Source organism: Muscardinus avellanarius (genome assembly GCF_963383645.1).
Source record: "Muscardinus avellanarius genome assembly, chromosome: 16".
Classification (NCBI taxonomy): Eukaryota; Metazoa; Chordata; class Mammalia; order Rodentia; family Gliridae; genus Muscardinus; species Muscardinus avellanarius.
This window is the reverse complement of record NC_137802.1, coordinates 57,901,725-57,924,430: the sequence shown is the minus strand read 5'-3', so window position 1 is coordinate 57,924,430 and position 22,706 is coordinate 57,901,725. Positions and strand designations below refer to the sequence as shown.

The window sequence follows — 22,706 nt, the reverse complement described above, 5'->3', positions numbered from 1 at the left end:
TTACTGTCAACATGTCTATTTCTTTACTTATTATACCTTCATTAGAGACTGATCAACTCTTACCTTTAAAAACTGTGGTAAAAATCTAACATAAGAGCTCTCCTCTTGACAAGTATTTAGAGAACAATACAGTATTTCTTAAGCACAATATTGTAGAGCAGATATCTAGAACGTTTTCATCTTGCGTGGCTGATTCTTCATATCACTGAACAAAAACTCATTTCTTTCTTTCCCCAGCTCTTGATAACTACCATTTTATTTTCTACTTTGATAGCTTCTTTTGAAGCCTCAGATAAGAATCATGCAGTATTTGTTCTTTTGTAATGGACATTTTTCATTTGCTATAATAACCTCAGTATTCATCTATGCTATAACATATGACAGTATCTCTTTTTCACAACTAAATAAAATTCCATCTTATATGAATTTTCCTCAATTTATGATAGAGGGTATGGCCAAATAAACCCGCTATAATTTTAAAATATCATTAAGTCAGTAATATATTTAATATACTCACCTAACTACTTCATAATTTGGCTTAGCCTACCCTAAGCATGCCGAGAATCCTTATTAGTATATTAGTTTATACTTAGGCAAGATAATCTAACACAAACACTATTTTATAATAAGGGCAACCTAAAGAATGGGTGAAAATATTTGCAGACCATATATCTGATAGGGGTTAATATCCAGAATATGACTTTCAGCTGTAAAGGCTGAGAGGAAAAGTGAGATATTATTAATAGAGATAAGGAGAACAGCATGGGTAGGAGCTGGTTTGGGCTAATGAATCATGATGGTGCCCTCTAACCACAGTTACTGTTGAAGGGACAGCCACTGTGTATTTTTTTTTAAAATATCCAACACTGTTTCCTATCCCCACTACCTTAGAGGTCTGAATATCTATAATAAATCAATATACTACCATTATAATATTACCTACTGCTTTTTACTTTATATTATGTAGGATATAGACAATATGGCATTGAGAGCACAGTTTCTGGAATCTGCCTGATAGGAACTAAATCCTGGCTTTGTCAATGACTAAATATAGAACTATAAGCAAGTGATTTAGTATTTCTAAGTTTCAGTTTCCTTACTACCATTACTTAAATAGTTGCAAAGATTAAATAAAACCATATTTAAGCATCTAAATACTGTGCCTACAACAAAGAAAATAACTCCAATAAATTTGAGGTATCATTTTGGATCTAATTTTTCTTTTATACTGGGGCACTCTGCCTCTGAGCTACACTCCTGGCCCTGTTTTTTTTTAATTTTGAAACACAGTCCTGTTAAGCTGCTGAGGGTCTCCCTAGGTTGCTAAGGCTGGCTTCCAGCCTGTGATCCTCCCCTCTCAGGATCCCAAGTGTCAGGATTACAGGCATGTGCCACCATTCCCAGTTTATGTCTGTTTAAAAGTATGCCATTCCTAACCTGTGTGCTGGTGTTCTAAGAAGTCCACTGTATTCTATGAATATGGGGATAAGAAAGGGGGAAGGCTTGTTTTATTATGAAAAAAATCATGCTTTGATCTTTGAGTAGTTTGCATACTAAATTTCAGATTTTTGGAATTGGTCTTATAGGAAAACATTTGTTGAGAAAAATCTGGAGTTAGCCCTGGGTGGACTTTTCAGAAAGAGAAGAATTTTCGGGACAGTAAAGGAAACCAGGAAAACCCAGCTCTTCCAAAGGCTGCTGCTGCTCACATGCTTCCTCACATTGAATACCTCAAAGTACAGGGGAAATAATAAAGTTTTTAAAATAGAAAACACTGGATGAAATTCTCATCTATCTATGTCAAAGTGGCTTTGAGTCTTGTGTTATTAGGTAGTTGGCTTCAAAGCTGAGACATATTATTTATTTATTTATTTATTTATTTATTTATTTATTTATTTATTTGCAGTACTGGTGATGGAACCCAGGGGCATTCTATCTCCAAGCTACACCCCTAACTCTATATTTTATTCTTTATTTTGAAACAGGGTCTCACTGAGTTGCTAAAGGCCTAGGTAGCTGAGGCTGTCTGTGAACCATGATCCTCCTGTCTCAGCCTCCCAAATACTGGATTACAAGTGTATGCTACCACGCCCGACATTTAAAATGTTTTATTGGTGCATTGTAGTCATAAATCTTAGTGAAGTACAAGATGGTATGGGCATACCTGCACACATCACCCAATTAGCCCTCACCCAATTCTTGCCCCATTACCTCCCCAATTCCTCCTCATGTTTGGCTTAGTGATTGATAAGTTTGTGAATGTATATCATGTACATTAGGGAATTGCCCTCTTCCTCCCTCCCATCCCCCTCAGGAAACTTATTTACTCATCTATAATAAATATCTCCTTCTGCGTCTAGAGTTCCTCCTACGACCCATTTCTTCCCTAGCTTTCATATATTAGGAAGGACATCTGATTTCTTACTTTTTGTGAATGACTAATCAAACTTAGCATAATGTTCTCCAGTTCCATCCATTTCTGCAAATGACATAATTGTATTTTTCTTTATGGCTGAGTAGAATTCCATTGTGTACATATCCCACAGTTTTGTAATCCTTTCATCTTTGGTGAACAGCTTGGCTGGTTCCATAGTTTGACAATTGTGAACTGTGCAGCTATGAACACAGATACGCATGCATTAGTTTGATAGTTTGGTTTCCATTCTTTAGGCAGATACTCAGAAATGGTATTGCTAGATCATACGTTAAGTTTGTTCCCATTCTTCTGAGGATTCTCCATACTGTTTTCCAAAGTGGCTGTACTAATTTGCAGTCCCACCAACAATGCATTAGAGTTCCCACCTCTCCACAACCTTGCCAGCATTTGTTGTTTGTGTTTCGAATGACCACCATTCTAGTTGGAGTTAGGTGAAATTTCAGGGTAGTTTTGATATTCATCTCTCTGATTGCTAATGATGTTGGACATTTTTTCATACATTTATTAGCCATTTGAATTTCTTCTTTTGTGAAGTGTCTATTTAGTTCACTTGCCCATTTTTTGATTGGGTTATTAGTGCTGAATTTCTTGATATTCTATATTTTATTCTTTATATTGAAACAGGGTCTCACTGATTTGTATGTTCTAGATATTAGTCCTCTGAGTAGGTGGCAAAACTCTTCTCCCATTCTGTTGGTCCTCTGTTGAGGTTCTTGATAGTTTCCTTTGCTCTACAGAAGCTCTTCAATTTAATGCAATCCTATGTATTGATCCACCTTTTAGTTTCTTGTACCTTTGGGGTCTTGTTGAGAAAGTTTTTATCTGTGCCTATGTGTTGCAGTGTTGGACCTATGCCCTCTTCAAGGAGCCTCAAGGTCTCTGGTCTAATTTCCAAGTCTTTGATCCATCTTGAATTGACTGTTGTTCAGGGTGCGAAAGTGGGATTTATTTCCATTTTCTGCATATGGCTAACCAGTTTTGCCAACACTATTTGTTGAACAGGCTATCTTTTTTCCAGTGTATGTTTTTGGTCCCTTTGTCAAAAATCAATTGGCTATAAGTGTGTGGATTTGTTTCTGGGTCTTCTATTCTGTTCCATTGATCTATGCATCTGTTTTTATGCTAGGACCATGCTGTTTTTATTACTATGGCTTTGTAGTATAAAGTCAGGTATTACGATTCTTCCTGGATGGTTTTTGTTGCTGAGTACTACTTTGGCTATTCTTGATTTTTCTATGTCTATAAGGAATGACCTTGGAAAACTGTAAAACTGAAAAAAATCAAAGACCTTAGAAGATGGAAAGATCTTCTATAATCATGGATAGGCAGAATAAATATAATCAAAATGGCTGTACTTCCAAAAGTGATCTATAGATTCAACACTTATTTTTATTATACCAAAGTGGTTATTTTAATTACTTAAAATTTATAAGCAAGCATTCCTGAGTAAATTCTCATTGGTGGAATAGCTATGGTCGTACAAATGAAACTCTCCAGTTTTGTAATTTTATTAGTAGCTGGAGTAATTATTTCATATAATATGTAAAACAAATCAATTTGCTGAATTAAAAATGTTTTGCTAAGTGTTACCTAAGTTAAGTTTATTGACATAAGTTAGTTTTTATGATTACTTTATTTTTTGGTATTGGGCATTGAACTCAGGGGAATTCTACCTCTGAGCTACACCCTCCAGCCCTTTCCATTTTTTAGTTTGTAACAAGGTTTTTTTTAAGTTGCTAATGTTGGCCTTGAACCTGAAATCCTCCTATCTCAGCTTCCCAATCAGTGGGATTACAGGAGGGTCCACCATGCCCAGTGGCATTATGGTTACTTTAATAAATTGAATCACTTTTGAGGAAAATAATTATAAAGAATATTAACTGGCAAGTCGAGTCTTTAAGTTTAATTTAGATTACAATATCAAAATATAAAAAATGCTCAACATCATTAATCATCAGGGAAATGCAAATCCGAATCATGGTGATCATCTCACCACAATTATAAAGGATATTTTTTTTAAAAAAAAGACAAAAAGTAACAAATACTGGCAAGGACTATGGAGGGAGAAGAAATCTCATATACTGTTAGTGAGAATGTAAACTAGTATAGCCATTATGGAAAATAGTATGGACTTTCCTCAGAAAAACTAGAAACCAAACTGCTGTATGACCCAGTGATCTAAGCCAGATGTGGTGGCACAAACTTGTAAATCCAGTACTTTGGAGGCTGAGATAGAAGGATCACAGGTTAGAGGCCAGCCTTAGCAACTCAATACGACTGTTTCAAAATAAGAAATAAAAGGGTCTAGCTCAGAAGTAGAATGCCTACTAAATATATAGTTAAAAGGAATGAAACCAGTATGTTGAAGAAATTTCTGCTCTCACATGTTTATTACAGCAGTGTTCACAATAGACAGAATATGGACTCAACTTAAGTGTCCATCAAGAGACGGATTAAAAAAAAGTGATACATATGTAAATTTCATTGTATTGATCCCATTATATATGCAATATTCTATTGTATATATTTCTATATATACAATTTAATATACAAAATAAGCCATAAAATAATGAAATTGTGTTATGTGCATGTATCAACATAGATGGAACTTGAAGACATTATGTTAAATGAAATAAGTTAGACAGACAGAAAGTGCATGTTCTCACTTATATGTGGAAGCTAAAAAATTGATTTCATAGAAGTAGAGAATACAGCAGTGTTTACCAGAGCCTGGAAAAGATGTGGGAAAAGTGGAGGTGGAAAGCGGATAGATAATGGGCACAGGGTACAGTTGGGTAGGAGGAATAACTTCTAATATTCTACAGGAGAATAGGATGACTATGGTGTCAACAACCAATTGAATATTTGAGAATAGCTAGCAGACTTTAAATGTTCCTAATACAAAGATATCATACATGACTGAGGTGACAGAAATGCCGACTACCCTCCTCATTATGCCTTGTATAAATGGACTGAAATAGCCACTGTACTCTCATAAATGTGTGTCATTACTACGTGTCAATTAAAATGTTAAAAAATACTTTCTTAAAAAAAGAATGTCAGGGCTGGGCACAGTGGCGCACGCTTGTAATCCCCGCGCTTGGAAGGCAGAGACAGGAGGATGACGCAGGTTCGAAGTTAGCCGTGCTGGCTAAGAGACCCTGTTTCCATGCCGGGCGTGGTGGCGCACGCTTGTAATCCCGGCGCTTGGGAGGCGGAGACAGGAGGCAGGTTCGAAGCCACCCGCCCTGGCTTAAGAGACCCTGTTTCCATAAAAAAGTATAAATCGGTCTGGAAGTGTAGCCCGGAAGTAGAAGGGTTTCCAGGAACCCCAGTAACACACACACACACACACACACACACACACACACACACACACACAAAATGATACCCTATTTCCAAATAAAGAATATCAAATAGGTTTGGGAGTGTAGCCCGGAGGCAGAAGAGTTCCATATTCCCAGTACCACCAAAAAAGGAAAAAAAAAAAAAAAAAAAAAAAAAGAATGTCAGGATAGCAGCAGAGCCTGAGAATTTTATCTCCTGGCCAAATAGTTCTGTCCTCCATAAGTTTGTTATTTTATTTTTTTATTTATTTTGGTGGTACTGGGGTTCCTGGAAGCCCTTCTACCTCTGGGCTACACTCCCAGACCTATTTTATATCTTTTATTTAGAAACAGGGTCTCTTAAGCCAGCACAGCTGACTTCGAACCTGTGCGATCCTCCTGTCTCCACCTCCCAAGCGTGGGGATTATAAGTGTGTGCCACCACACCTGGCCATAAGTTTGTTATTTTAATTAAAGTAGATCTCAGATAAGCAATAAAACAAAACAAAAACTATAAAAACATTCTTTTTTGTGGTACTGAAGATTGAATACAGAAGTGTTCTGCCTCTGAGCTATTCTTTACTTTGAAACATGGCCCAAGTTACCATGCACTGGCCCTGAATCTGTGATCTTTCTGTCTCAGCCACACAAGTACCAGGATCACAGGCATGTGCCACTATGCTTGGCTAGTACATTATTTTCTTTACTGCATTTAAAGTATTTAAAAATATTCCCAGGAATTTATCTGGCACAATTACATTTTAATTTTAAATGTCACAATGACAATTTATTTTTTGTAACAACACAGCTTTTCTTTAAAAAATGTATCATTGCAGAGGTTTCTAAACTTATTTGTTTACTGCCCCCTTTTTAGAAGAAAAAAAAAATCAGCACCCTCTTTCCCCCCTCCTTGAAATCTACCTTAAATGAATAAACACAAAGACACAGTAACAAATTTGCATTCTTTTAAGTGTGTATATTTCAGTTCTGACCTCCCCCTAGGGGACAGTATCGTCCACTTTGGGAACCTATCCAAAAGGTCAAATTATGCCTATTAGATGGTTACAGTGGTACACGACTGTAATCCCAGTATTTGGGAGACTGAGGCAGGAAGATTGCAAGTTCGAGGCCAGACTTAGCAACTTAGCAAGGCCGTATTTCAAAATAAAAATAAAAAGGGCAGGGGGTGTAGCTCATACGTAGAATGTCCCTAGATTCGATTCTCACAAACACATGTTTGCACGCATGCTCATACACACAAAGGAGGTTACAAACACACACACACACACACACACACACACACACACACACACACACACACACAAAGGTTATGAGGTTTACAGTCTTCTCTTTCTCAAAGGTTTTTTCACTTTTGCAGGTCTTGTGGAGGAACTTCTTGTGTAGTAGCTAGTGCTGGCTTTTCAAGGTGTAATATATAATTTACCAAATAATACTGGTTTATAAAAAAAAAATCAGACCTGTGCATATCTAGGGCAATTTTAACAAGCAGTGACCTTTTTAAGAAAAAAATTTACAGGCAGACTATTCAACAAAGCATGAACTATTTTCTAATAGACATTCAAAGATACCTAGTTTATAGCATTTTTCTTTCCTTCCTCTGCCCTTCTTCACTCCCCTCCCTCCCTTCCTTTCCTCTTGGAGATAAGTATTCCATTTTCAACTTATAGGTACTATGAAGCAGAGTTGACTGGCGGTGAAGGGAACAACTTCATACAATGAAAGTTTACAATCTACCAGTCTTATAGTCATATATAGGCAGTTTCATGTGTACAATTTTATCTTACTGGATTTTGAATTTACCTAAGAAGCAGAAAATTTAATCTTACTTGTAAAAATAAAATAATAAACAATGAGATACAATGTACCGATAAAAAATATTACCTTGTAAATGTGAGAGCCATTCAAGCAATAGTTAAAATGACTAAGTGACCTCAGGGATGTGTGACTCAGTGGACTAATGTGAGAGCATTTAGTTTCATGACATGAATCTTAGTCAGCTGTATAAAGGATTCACTGTTTCAGAAAAGGGATTCATAAATGGTGTGAAACACTGATTTTATTTGGTAAAAATTAAGCTCAGCACTTTGACAAAGCTAACTGTAGCAAGGCCAGTTTAAATTAAATTCTGCCAATGAATCAGACTATCACCTGTATATATGTCCTCCATGCTAGGATCTATTAAAGCAGGAATTAACTAAACACAAAGTTTCCGAATGGCTTTTGTATAATGGGATTTAATAAAAGTCCTAAGGAAACCAACACTGAGAAATAAAATTTAATTAGTAATGTGTAATCTCTTCAAGCAGAAGAGTATGATTATAATTTAATACCAGTCAGGGTGGGGGTCATATCATTTATAGTTTATTGTAATTTACCACAAGTAGTTATTATTTGAAGCCACTATAACAGTGTTTGCTTTGTATATTTTAACTCCCAGTGGTTTCCTTTTTATATTCTGTTACAAGATTATGTTTATTCATAAAAACCTATCATATCTTTGTTCCTTTTGATAGGTAGCGGACAGCTTTGTCTTTTCTATAGAAATAAGAAACTTCATTAAGATGGTAAAAAAGAGTAAGAGGTTTCAGGTAGATAACTCCTACCATAACATCATATTAACATAATGTTGATTGAATCAAAGAATCCTCAAATAATTTTTTTTTTTTTTTTGGTGGTACTAGGGTTCCTGGAAACCCTTCTACCTCTGGGCTACACTCCCAGACCTATTTTTATACTTATTTATTTGGAAACAGGGTCTCTTGAGCCAGCACGGCTGGCTTTGAACCTGTGTGATCCTCCTGTCTCCACCTCCCAAGTGCAGGGATTACAAGCGTGTGCTACCACGCCTGGCTCAAATAATTATTATTTTGTGTGTGTGTGTGTGTGTGTGTGTGTGTGGTACTGGGGATGGAACCCAGGGTCATTCTACCTCTGAGCTACATCCCCAGCCCTATATTTTGTTCTTTATTTTGAAGCAAGGTCTCACTGAGTTGCAAGGGACCTAAGTAGCTGAGGCAGGCTGTGAACCATGATTCTCCTGTCTCAGCCTCCAAAAATGCTGGGATTACAAGCATTTGGCACCATGATGGCTTAAGAATCCTCAAGTAATTTTAAAACCTTGGAATAAAAACATTAATATAGTTACAATAATTAAAAATTTGGGGGGGTTGTACTGGGGGTGGAACCCAGAGGCTTCCTACCTCCGGGCTATATTCCTAGACCTATTTTTATATTTTATTTGGAAACAGGGTCTCACTAAGTTTCTGAGAGCCTCACTAAGTGGCTAAGGCTGGCTTTGAACCTGTGCGATCCTCCTGTCTCAGCCTCCCAAGAGCAGGGATTACAAGCGTGCGCCACCGTGCCTGGCTTAAATTTAATATCTCCTAAAGATATTAGGCTTTGGGACTAAGAAAATGCATGGAGGGGAGGTCAGCCAGCTGCATGCTCTCCATTAGCCCACAGCATTCTGTAACTGCTCTAGCACTGGAACTCAAGCTCCTGGGTGGCCAGCAGCCAGGGATCTGCTAACTTCCAGCAGAGGGATCCTGGAATGCACTTATGTGACCTTTTCCCCATTGTTGGGCTAGATTCTACAAACATCAATTTTAGTAGAACAGTTGTTCAAAACAGCTGTCTTGAAAAGTTTAGAAAACACACCAACACACCAAACCCTTTTTTTTTTTTTTTTACTAATGAAGCAAATGTTAATATTCTACTTGAAGATCCAAATTCTAGCTCAGATATTACCCCAACAATTCCTGCTTCAGTAGTCAAAAGACAACTACCATTATGATTAAACAATCAGATGTTGTTGTTGTTGTTGTTGTTGTTATTATTATTATTATTATATATTTTTGTGTGTGGTACTGGGGATGGAACCCAGGGGTATTGTATCTCGAGCCACACCCTCAACTCAATTTTTTAGTCTTTTTATTTTTGAAACAGTATCTCATATTAAACTGTGCCTATATGTATTCTTAAGCTATGTTCATAAATAATTTCTAACAACCTCTTAAAATATATTTTTTTGAATTTCTATAAACAGACTGTACTGTCTTTGAGAGGCATAAAACTTATCTTCAATTTTTTTTTTTTTTTTGGTGTGATACTGGGGATTGAACCTAAGGGTGTTATACCTCTGAGTTATATGCCCAGCTCTTTTTATTTTTATTTGGAAAAATGGCCTTGTTAGGTTGTGGAGGGTAGTCCTAAAACTTGGATTTCTTGTCTCAGCCTCCCAAGTGCTGGGATTACAGGTGTGTATCAACATGCCTAGTAAAACTAGTGGTTTTCAAAGTGCGGTCTGGGAACACCTGGGGGTTCTTATGATATTTGCTGGGGATCCTCAAGGTCAAAACTATATTTTATAATATTCAGAGGTTACTTTCCTTTAACCACTGTCATTCTCCTACAAGTATTCAGTGGGATTTTCCAAAGCTTACATGTTGTTAACATGTAATGAATGAGTCTGCTGTTGTTTATAAAAAAATGAATATTTCAACAATCTCTGCTTATTATTTTAAGAAATCTGTTATTACATTTAACAATTTAAGATGAGTATTTGATATGTTAGTTTTAATTTTTGACATAGTAAATGACGATTTTACTCATATAAATAAAAGCTTTTTAGGGTCTTCAATTTTTTAAGAGTATAAAAAGGTTCTGGGGCCAAAACATTTGAGAAACACTGCTCTATACAGAATATCTATATGAAGCACCCAATAAATGCTCGCATCTGAATGCTCTTTAGATACATATGCAGCCACAGTGTTTCAGACGGTCTTGATATTTGTAGTCATTTTGTCAATAAACTTTGTATCCACCAGATACACTACAATCCACATGACCATTCACTACTGTCTCTAAAGATCTAGAATCATTTAATGCTAGAACTGTGATTAAGAAACTATTTAATAGACTTTTTTGGTAATACATTAAAATGTAGAAATATATACCTCTATTCTAATGTGGAAATACATATTTTAATGCATACTAAAAGATTTTCAATCATTTTATTACTTTGGGGGGATAAGGTAATTTTACTTCAACCATAATCAGAATAAAAAGATAAAAAACTAAAATATGACTTTAATTTATATGTTCTTTTAAATGAAATTAGGAAGCATGATATAACATGCCTTTTATAATTATGTCAGAAACATAATCTGAATATTTTCCTAAAATAAAGTGCAATGTTTTGGATAGAGTAATCACAATTTACAAAGGCTTGCCAAGCAGGTCTATAGAAACCTAAGGAAAGTTTCTCTGCCCAAATTTGTTTTATTTTCTCCTTAATGTATACTTAAGTCATATCATAAGACATATTTGTAAACAGTAATCAAAATAACATATTACTTTTTTTGTGGTACTGGGGATTGAACTCAGGAGCATTCTACCTTTGAGCTATACCTCCAGCCCTATTTTATTCTTTATTTTGAATCAGAGTTGCACTAAGTTGCAGAGGACCTCCCAAGTTGCTGAGGCTGGCCATGAACCTGCAATCCTCTTGTCTCAGCCTCCAAGTACTGTAATTACAAGCATGTACCACCACACCCAGCAACATATTTCTTTTTGAGAGGAGCTTACTCTCCAGGGCATCTAAGTTCTGAATTAGAGCAGGCTAAAGTAATTAATTAATGATTTAATTAATTTTGTGTTACTGGGGATTGAACTCATGAATGTTGTATCTTTGAGCTATTCCTCCAACCCCATTTTATGTTTTATTTTGAAACAGGTCTCGCTAATTTGCTGAGGCTGGCACTAAACTTGTGATCCCCCTGTCTCAGCCTCCCAAGTACTGGGATTAGAAACATGCACCACAGCTAGAGTATGCTAATTTTAGAAAGCCGAAGTACTACTAAAAAAAATACCTGTCTATTATGGATCAATGAATCCACCTAGATTCTAACTGTTTAGACTGCTGAGAGAAGAGCTCTTTCTCTCACAGAAAAGAAAGACAACTTCAAGGAACTGAAACACTAATAAGATAGCACTTTAATCAGTGGACAAACTTCAGCTTAAGTGTTAACTTAAAAATATAGTGAGCCAGGCATGGTGGCACATTTCTGTACTTCCAATATTTGGGAAGCTGAAAAGGCCTCAGGTTTGGAAACAGCCTCAGCAAGGTAGCAAGATCCTTAGCAACCTAAAACCACTCTGTTTCAAAGCAAAAAATATGAAGGTCTGGGGAGGTTCAATTCCCAATAGCAAACAAAACAAATCAAAACAAACACAAAAGAAAAAACATTAAGATGCTTTCTTTCAAAGGCTATGAAATTAGTATTGTTATAAATGCATTTTTCAGACAGAGGGCTTCCTAAAGAAGTGCCTTTGGAGAAATGACTGGATGCATTTTTGTTGTTTAATTAAATATTATGGTGAAAGTTCAACACAACAGCAAAAATCTTTGCTGTATTCCAGACACAGTTGTGTGTAACCATCAAGCTCACCAGAATGCATCTGTCAAAACCTGATATCAAGTATCAGTACAACTTAACATGAAAGATTCCCTCCAAAATAACACAGATGAAATTTGTTAATTTTTTCCAATGTAGTATAATACCTCTAATACAATGACTAGCAAAGCAGGAAATAAAACCAACAATGCCAGTGTGTTTTTCAGTAGTGAAAGGCAAGGAGATGCCAATGTAGCAGAGTTCCAAACACATTTAAAGGTCTGTATAGATCAGGGTTTCGGCCAATTTTCCTTATTTTGGCTGTGCATTGTGGTGCTGGCACAAATTATTTGGGTTTTTGATTAAGTTTATTCAGGCTTTGGAGATAATTAAAGTATGGCTTAACATTATTCCACTTTCTAGACTGGAAATACACAGCTGCACATATTAAGCAATTGGTATTTGGCATAACGAAGAAAGGCAAGTAGGAGGAACAAAAGGATTAGGAGCTAAAACTATGACTGAGGCCATCAATTGTTTTGAGGGTAGTTTGGAAACTGTAACGATACAGTCAATTATATTCTGCTATTTGCTTAATCATCATTGAAAAATTTCAGCACAATGGCTCCCAGAATGAATAGCGGGCATGTATAAATTCCTTCCTATGGAAGGTATGCATACTGCTCTATATTGTTTAGTGTAGGACACAGGACAAGGGAGGAGATAAAAGGCAAGATGAAAATAATCAATCAGATAAAATTTAGTATTTATTGCTGCAGCCAGCTCAGTGTAGTGGCACATACCTGTAATCCCAGTACTTGAGAGGCTGAGACAGGAGGATCGCAGGTTCAAGGCCAGCCTCCACAACTTGGTGTGACTCTCAGCAACCTGGTGAGACCCTATTTCAAAATAGAAAGTAAAAAGGTCTAGGAGTGTTGCTCAGAGGTAAGAATGCCCTTGAGTTCAAACCTTAGTACTATATTTTTAAAAATGCACTTACTGTAGTAGAGCTATGGTTTATTAGATATTAGAGGAAAGCAGACTATTTGTTAAAGCTATCAGATAGAGTTTGGTTCATTTTGAGTAAACAAGAGGCACAGATACCAAAATAAACACAACTTTTTGAGTTTTGCCTATTTTCATTTGTTCTGGAGCTAATGCCCTTCTGCAGTTCTAACCTCTTAGATCCTGCTGTGTTCGTGCACCACCCATGCTCTGTCTTGGCATTCGAAGAGAAGTTCTCAAAGGTGTGTGTCTCTGCTCATCCAGGTAAGCAAGATCCTCCAAGTGGGCAGAGCTGGTGGCTGACAAGACAGAAAAGCTTAGTTAAAATATGTAAGTTTAGAAAACATCTTTCTAAAGTCTGTATCTCCCAAACTTTAGAATCAGGGCTTACTCCAGCACAAAATACATATGTGTAAAATATAATACATTTATTTTATGTTTTTTAAAAAACTCAAGTGGTTTTTAAAAATGTAGTGTTTAATTTGACTTGCTACTTCAAGATAGGATATCACAAATATATACTTGCTAAGAGGTTCTATAACTTTAAACAGAGGAATATAAAATTTATTTTTCAAATAGACAAACAAGCAAACTAAAGAAACATAAAAATCACATGTTTATAGCAGCACAATCCAAAATAATCAAATTATGGAATCAACCTATGTACCTACCAACAGATTAATAAATTATAAAATTATGGGATAAACACACAATGGAATTCTACTTAGCAATCAAGAAGAACAAAATCATGTAATTTACAGGAAAATGGATGGACCTGGAGAATATTATGTTAAGTGAGATAGCCAGTCATAGAAAGTGAAGGGTCATATATTTTCTCTTGTATATGGAAGCTAAGGAGTAACAGGGATACAGGAAGGACTTCAGATACCTGAAGAGAAAGCTGGTGGAGCAAAGGAGATGGTCTAGGGAAGGGTGATGGTGGTGGGAGGCAGAGTTAACAAAGAAGGCACTTCCACTGTCAGGTGCATAGGTGAGAACACCAATGCCAACCTCAGTATCATTATGGGCAAGGGGAGCACGTGGGGAGGGGGCCAGGGGAAGCTCATCACGTGCGGTGAGCATGTACGTTGCTATCACATTGAACTACACTTAGGTGAGACTACAGCGCAAAATGAAAGTGTGTGTGCGTGTGTGCATGAAAGTGTGTGTGCATATGTCACTTTAGAAAGTGCAGATAAAGGTAAAAATTATGTGAGAATTAAAGTTAAAAAAATAAAATGTCAGCCCAACAAGCTTAAAATGTCGTTTTGCTTCTGAATACTTAATCATAAAAGCTACCATGAAAGCATCACAAAGGAAATTTGTTTTGGAAAGAAACAGTCAATTGGTTTGTACTAGAAATTAACAGTGAAATACAAAATTCATTTCAAATGATAAGAAATACTACACAGCATTTGTGTTTTATGTTTGAAAATCTTAGTTACCAACTTAACGCTAATGACTGTCTTAATTAGGTGATGGGGGGACATAAGATGATCTTTCTATGGTTGTTGGGCCTTTAACATTTTGTCACCAAATTCTTAGGGAATACTTGTGTATGCGAGAAACTGCACATGTTGAGCTTTATAGAAGATGACACCATGGCTTATCTTGAAGACTTTATAATCCACTTCTGCCACCAATGACATATACTACCTTACCTTATAGCTAATTAGAAATGAGCTCTTTTATAAACATTAAGCAGCAAGAAGAGGAAATAAAAAGAATTTTCTGAGTATAAGGAAGCAAGCATGATGCAAGTAAGTTACATCCCAAACCTCACAAATATGTTTACAGTGATGGCCTTGAGTAAAGATACTCATTCATTAATTTGTTCACTCATTTATTCACTCAATAAATATAACAAATTTGTTAGTAAAAATGCCAGCACTGTATCAACACAGTATCTTTACCAGGATTTTGGATCAGTCTGTAGAAAAGAAGAAAGATGAGTGAACAAACATTTTATTAAGAATATAGCACACAAGCGGGCGTGGTAGTACACGCTTGTAATCCCCGTGCTTGGGAGGCTGAGACAGGAGGATCGCGCACGTTCGAAGCCAGCCTCAGCTGGCTTAAGAGACTCTGTTTCCAAAATAATAAAATTAAGTCTGGGAGTGTAGCCCAGAGGTAGAAGGCCCCTGGGTTTCATCCCAAGTACATATATATATATATATATATATATATATATATATATATATATATATATTAGACAACATTCAAAAGAATGTTCCTGTTAGGATCACAGAAGCAGAATGGAGCTTAAAGGTTGTTCCATTCAATACCTGTCTAATGCTCAACTCTGTTCTCTTTCAAGGTGGTTGGATAGTTTATGTTGAACATGTCCAATGGCAGAAATACACAATCTCCTAAAACATCTTTCTTTTTTTCTTTCTTTGTTTTTATATGTGGTGCTGGGGATTAAACTCAAGGTCATTGTACCTCTGAGCTATACTACTGCCAGGTCTTTAATTTTTTTTTTTTTTTAATTTTAAAACAGAGTCTCTGTCTAAGTTGCCAAGAATCTTGCTAAGTTGTTGAGGCTGCCCTTGAACCTGCGATCCTCCTGTCTCAGTCTCCCAGGTACTGGGATTACAGATATGTGTCACCATGGCTAGAAAGAATGAATAACTTCTAAAAATGTTATTAATAAGTAAAAAGACATAGGGGAATTAACATTTATTTTTAAATACTTCTAGTGTGCCAGGTAGTATGTAACATGCTTTTCTTGAATGCTGTTTTTTATCTTATGGAAGAACAAGGAAATCAGAAGCTATAATAATGAAGAAATTCTATTCTTTTAAGAGAAATTCATGGGTTCCTTCCCTGTAGAGATGTCTGGAAGATTCCCATTTCCTTATGAAAATCCTTGTAGGTGATTTTTAGCTTTGTCTTTATTCAGCCAATAAGATGTTTCAGGTATGCTGTGTTAACTCTTTTCTACACACACATCTTCCTTCCTTCCTTCTTCCTTTCTTTCTATTTTTTATTTTTTTGCAGGATTGGGGATGGAACACAGGGGCACTGTACCTCCAAGCTACACCCCAGCCCTATTTTTTTAAGCTTTTTATTTTTTGAAACAGGGTCTCGCTGAGTTGCAAAGGGCCTCGCTAAGTAGCTGAGGCTGTCCGCGAACCACCATCCTCCGGTCTCAGCCTCCTGAATGCTAGGATTACAAGTGTGCACCACTATGCCAAGCACACACACACATCTGCTTTCTGTCCTTTAACATTTGGACTCAGGCTTTTTACCTGGTCATAAAGATTTGATAAAGAAGGTGGTGGGAGCTGGGCATATGGTATACACCTATAATCCTAGTACTTGGGAGGCTGGGAAAGAAGGAGGGAAATTTGCAGCTAGCCTCAGCAACTTGACCAGGCCCTCTGCAACTTAGTGAGATCAGGTTTCAAAATAAAAAATCATATGGTGCTGGGGATGTAGCTCAGAGGCAAAATGCCATTAGTTTAATCCTTAACATCACCACAACCACAAAAAAAAAAAAAAAAAAAAAAGTGGTGGGAAGCTAGTGACTCTCTCTGCATCCGCTAAGACGTGCCCACTGAAATGCTGGTACCAGTTCTTTACCCCGCCGACAGTCATGGCCTTTGTTTTCTGTGCCTGTGATTCTCCCCACCAGACCTGCATTTCACTTTGCAATTATGACATTAGAGGTGGGATATACTGCCTTGACTTTGACTTTGGACTTGGCCTTTGACTTGTTTTGACCAGTAGAGTATTTGTAGATATGATACAAGGAAGAGCTTTAAATGTGCTTGTATTATTAGGCTTGTCTTTTTTGCTTTTTTATCACTATGAGAATATGTCCAGCTAGCCCACTGGTCCAAGAACTGGAGACAGAAATTAAGGCAGATCTGAAGCCAATCTTTAGCTTGGAATGAAGCCTAATCAAACTCAGAAGAGATCAATCAAACTTTAACCAACCCAAGATGCATGAGTAAAAAATAAATGATTGCCTTAAGTTGCCATATTTTTTGACTAGTTTATTACATAGCATTATTGTACTATTAGCAAAATGATTCAACTGTTGGTCTTTCCTGCAGTTGAGTATGGGCTTAGTCTGTAATAGTCTGAGTCCCAGATGGGCAGAGACCACATCTTTTATATATTTTATTCTCAATAATTATACTATGTCATGCATAAGGTAGGTATATAAAATGCTCATTAAGGGCTGTTTGGGAGGTGGCTTTGTCCTGGTTTCAAGAACAGACTGATTTCAAGCGTGGTGGTGCACGCTTATAATCCCTGTGCTTGAGGCTCTCAGCAACTTAGTGAGACCCTGTTTCCAAATAAAATATAAAATAGGTCTGGGAGTATAGCCCAGAGGTAGAAAGCTCCTGGGTTCCACCCCTAGTACCACCGAAACCAAACCCAAACAAACCAAAACAAAAAACAACAGACTGATTTTCTTTTGTACTGTTTCTGTAAAGATAGATGAAAATTCTTTTCTGTTCTATAACCTGGAATATGACACTAGCTTGAGTTATAGGGATTGGGGTGAAGCTCAGTGGCACAGTGCTTTTCTAGCACGTATGAGGCCTTGAGTTAGATCCCTAGTACCACAAAGACGAAATCAACCTCCAAACCAAAATAAATATAGTCACATGTTGCTGTTATTAACAAGAGGGACATATTCTAAAATAGGCATTATTAGGCTATTTTGTTATTTGAACAACAGAGAATATTCTTAAACAAACTAAAATGGCAACCATGTTAGTAGGCAATATAATCTCAGGGGATTATACTGTGGCATACACAGCCCATTACTGACTGAAATGTCATTATGTGGCATGTGACTGTATTAGATTTGATTTACAGAAACTTGATGTGTATTTATTTTATTTCTGTGAAATATAATAAATGGCACATTTTATGGGAATTTAATTTAAATGTCCTCTTATCTTTTTTTTTTTTTTGGCGGTATTGGGGTTCCTGGAAATCCTTCTTCCTCCAGGCTACACTCCCAGACCTATTTTATACTTTTTAAAATTTGGAAACAGGGTCTCTTAAGGCAGAGTGGCTGGCTTCAAACCTACGTGATCCTCCTGTATCCGCCTCCCAAGCGCAGGGATTACAAGTATGCGCCACCATGCCAGGCAAATATCGTCTTATCTTTTTAATTATGTAAAACCCAGTTAATAAATTCTTCACACTATCAAAATTTCTGTTAAAAAAAACATGTGGTTTCTGTCTCCAAACTTATTCCTAACTGATACAGCACAGAAAATAAGTGAACAGTAATCCCTTTCACACATGTGAAGCTGATAATAAAGCAATGTCACAGAATAAAGATGTGACAAGAATCTTAAAAATCCTCTAGTGCAAAGGATGGGAAACAGTCACCTACAGACCAAATCTGGCCTATTGTCAGTTTTTGTAAATAAAGTTTTACTTGAACAGAGCCATGTCCATTTATTTAAGTAATCATTAATCAGAGTTAAGTAATTGCAAAAGATATTGTGTGGCCCTCAAAGCCTAAAATACTAGCTCACCTTTTACTAAAAATTTGCTGACACCTAACGTATTCAAATACCCTCATTTTGCTATGTGACTGAGCAGTGATTTGTCTAAAGTGAGTCACGGGCGGCAGGCAGGCCTTGGAGCCAGGCACCATGACATTTAGTCTAGTGAGTGCATCCTTCCTCCCTTTTCAAAGCTAAACAGATTTAATTCTGTTTACAAAGGCTTATTTTTTTAACCCTTACATGTCTTTGTCACTTTTCTTCAAACTTTTTTTCTTTCTTTCTCTTTTAAAGAACAATAATCAAGGCCTTGAGAGTATAAAGCAGAAGTACGCTGCATATCATATACTAATAAACTGGAGCTCTCTTATGTGAAATATTTTCTACAGTAACAAACAAACAAAATGGAACAGGCTGGAGGTATAGCTTAGTGGTAAAGCACATGCTTAGTCTGGATTCAATCCCCAGCACCAAAACAAAAACAATACCACCTCTTCCCATACCCCCAAAGCCCAAAATATGTCATTTTTATAAAAGAAAATAAACATACTTATTAGGTACTTCTTAAGCTGATATACTGAAGAGCAATTTGAAAAGAAGGCTAATGAGAATCTTCTATTCACTTTAAAACAAAATTTAAATAAAACCTTAACTGCTGGAACTGGAACTAGATAAGGATGCCCACTTCTACCACTTTCACTCAGTGAGGTACTGGAAGTCCTAGCTAGAGAAATCTGGCAAAGGAAAGAAATAAAGGGAATCCAAATTTGAAAGGAAGAAGTTAAATTGTTTGTTTGTAGAGGACACGATCGTATATGTAGAAACCCTAAAAATTCTACTTAAACACTGTTAGACTCAATAAGCAAATCCAGTAAACTTGCAGGATATGTAACCAACATACAAAAATTAGTAGTTTTTTTATATACAAATAGTGAATTATTTTAAAAAGAAATGAAAAAAGCAATTCTATTTACAACTGCCACAAAAATAAATGAATGAATGAATGAATGAATGAATAATCTCTAGAAACAAATTTAACTAAAGAGGTAAAAGAACTATAATAAAAACTATAAAACATTAATGAACAAAATTGAAGCTGGGTGTGGTGGCACATTCCTGTAATCCTAGTACTTGGGAGGCTGAGACGGGGGATCACAGGTTTGTGGCCATTCAACACCTTATGCAGAGGCCCTCTGCAACTTAGTGAGATTCTATTTATTTCATTTCTCTCTCTCCTTCCTTCTTTCCTTCCTTCCCCTCCCTCCCTTCCTCCTCTTTCTTCTTTTCTTTTCTCTTCTTTTGTTCTCTTTTGTACTAGAGATGGAACCCAAGGCATTCTATCTCTGAACTACACCTCCAGCCCTATTTTTTTATTCTTAATTTCTGAAACAGAGTCTTACTGAGTTGCAAAGGGCCTCACTAAGTAGCTGAGGCTGTTCTCAAAGCACAATCCTCCTGTCTCAGCCTCTCGAATGCTGGGATTACAAGCATGTGTTACTATACCTGGCTTGAGATCCTATTTCAAAATAAAAAATAAAATAGGGCTGGAGGGTATAGCTCAGAGATAGAATGCCCCTGAGTTCAAGTCCCAGTAAACACACACACACACACACACACACACACACACACACACACACACACACACACAATTTGAAGAGGGGACACATGCACCGAAATGGAAATACATCCCATGTTCATAGACTGGAGAATCAATACTGTTAAAATGTCCAATTTACCCAAAGTGATCTATCGATTCAGTGCAACCTCTACCAAAATACCAATTATATTTTTCACAGAACTAGAAAAAACCAAGATCTAGCTAAAATAATCTTGTGCAAAAGGAACAAAGCAGGAAGGTTATGCTACCTGATTTCAAAATATACTGCAAAGCTATAGTAATAAATACAATATGGTACTGAAATAGGAATAGATATCTAGGTCAATGAAATAGAATAGAGAGCCCAGAAGTAAACCCACACATCCCCAGACCAATAGCCCAGAAGGAAACCCACATATCCACAGATGATTGATCTTTAACAAAGACTAAGAACCCACATTGAAAAAAAGATAGTCTCCTCAATAAATGGTGCTTGAAAAATCCAATATCCATATGCATAAGAATGAAATGAGACCTTTATCTTTTTATCATAAACAAAAATAAACTCAAAATGTATTAAAGACTTAAATGTAGGACCTGAAACTATGAAATTACTAGGAAACTAACAAATAAAATACTGAAGAAACCCAAGATGGTTTTGGATAAGATTTGAAAAATACTGGAAAGAAAGGCACAAATAGTCAAATAGAATTACATCAAATTCTTAGTCGCAAAAAGTAAGGCATTGTATGCTTTCCCTAATATGTAAAAACTAGGGTAAAGGGGGTCATAGGAGAAACTTCAGGTGAAGGAGATCCTACAGAGGAGCAAATAAGGCAACCTAACTGGAGATGGGAGGGGGCGAGAGGGAAACTCTTTAAAGCACATGATATACTTATTCATATGGAAGTCAACCACTAAGCCAAGCATGGGAGGGAGGAACGGGGAGGGAGTCGGGGGGACTGGGTGGGGGCTGGCTGGGTGATGTGTGCATCTATGTCTACACAAGTTTTTTTTTTTTTAATCCCATTTTGATGTATAAATACAATGCACTAATAAAAAATTTAAAAAAAGAATTACATCAAATTCTTCCTCATAGTCACTTAAGCTTTCTTCATTTGCAAGTTATTTTCTTGGAAAAGGTCTTTGTTATATTGTGTCAATTTTTATTCTTTGTCAAACTTTGGATAAGCTACACTTTCTCTGCTTCCTTGCTCCTAGTCAATCAATTGTTTTCCCTTACAGCAACCACATACATACATTGCTAGTTAGAACTGTTATTCAGCTTTATTTACAAGTCTGTCTTACCTTACTGATTGCAATAGGTTTATGAGGGCAAGAGGTAACATCTGATTCATCTTAGATTACCTTACCCTTCAGATAAGTAAGTTTCCTATACATAATGCTCAATGTAGAAATGAATTCCAGACTAGTCTTTCTTAGATCTAGTAATCTGTCTGAGCCTATCTTCATCCTTCCTTCAGGTACAGCTGATTCTGTTGTACCTTGTTCCATAGCATGGAACATCTATTATACAATTTAAATTACTTATGTAATTTTAATGTTTATTTTTTCCAACTAGAATGGATGTTGCACAATGGTGGGAATCTTTTGTTGTTGTTAATTAATTATACTTAAGTGCTCTAAACAGTGCCTGGCATACAGTATATCTTAAAAAAATACTTGTCTAATGACTATTGTGTTTATTATACATAAACTTTGTGTTTCAGCTAAATTTAAACAATCAACAAATAACAAATTAACTTTTGTCTTGTAGAGTAATTTTGAAGAAGATGGTTATAGAGACAATTCCTTGAACATCATCATCCTATGCCTCTAGAAAAATGACAGCTCTCTGAAGGGGACGGGGACACACACACACACACACACACACACACATTCAGGCACACATATATACTGCCATTCTTACTGTGAAATTGTACTACAGTTTTTTTAAGATAGTTCCATTAGGTTAAAATAATACTAAATATTCAGTGAACACAGATGCAATTATAAGAGATAATTAGGTGAGTTTAAATGAACTGAAGGAACAGAAAAACAATCTGACAAAATTTTTATATAAAAGGAAAAAAGCTTTAAAAGGAAATCCATAGAAAATTTATCACTAAAAGGCTTTGCTTTTAGAAGAGGAAGAGGGAGGAAAAAATCTTTTTTTTTGAGAATTTATCAGATTAGAATAGCTGAGGACTTAACATTTAACTAAAAAGCTTTCCTTTTTTTTCTTTTTTTTGGGTGGTACTGAGGTTGAAACCCTTCTACCTCTGGGCTACACTCCCAGACCTACTTTATATTTTTATTTTTGGAAACAGGGTCTCTTAGGCTAGCAAGGCTGGCTTCGAACCTGTGTGATCCTCCTGTCTCTGCCTTCCAAGCGCGGGGATTACAATTGTGCGCCACCATGCCCGGCTAACAAACTTTTTTAAA

The 22,706-nt window shown here is 36.4% G+C and overlaps 1 protein-coding gene across 3 annotated transcripts in view; it reads right to left on the bottom strand.

Annotated features, from left to right (window-relative positions):
* Positions 1–22,706, bottom strand: part of TANC2 (tetratricopeptide repeat, ankyrin repeat and coiled-coil containing 2) — a gene marked incomplete at both ends in the record, with an annotated part of 361,064 nt that overhangs the window by 130,188 nt on the left and 208,170 nt on the right. For all 3 annotated transcript variants that reach the window (XM_080712438.1, XM_080712439.1, XM_080712440.1), the window contains one exon: positions 13,358–13,483. In XM_080712438.1, coding sequence (XP_080568564.1) covers positions 13,358–13,483 — 126 coding nt within the window. The remainder of the gene's footprint in view (positions 1–13,357; positions 13,484–22,706) is intronic.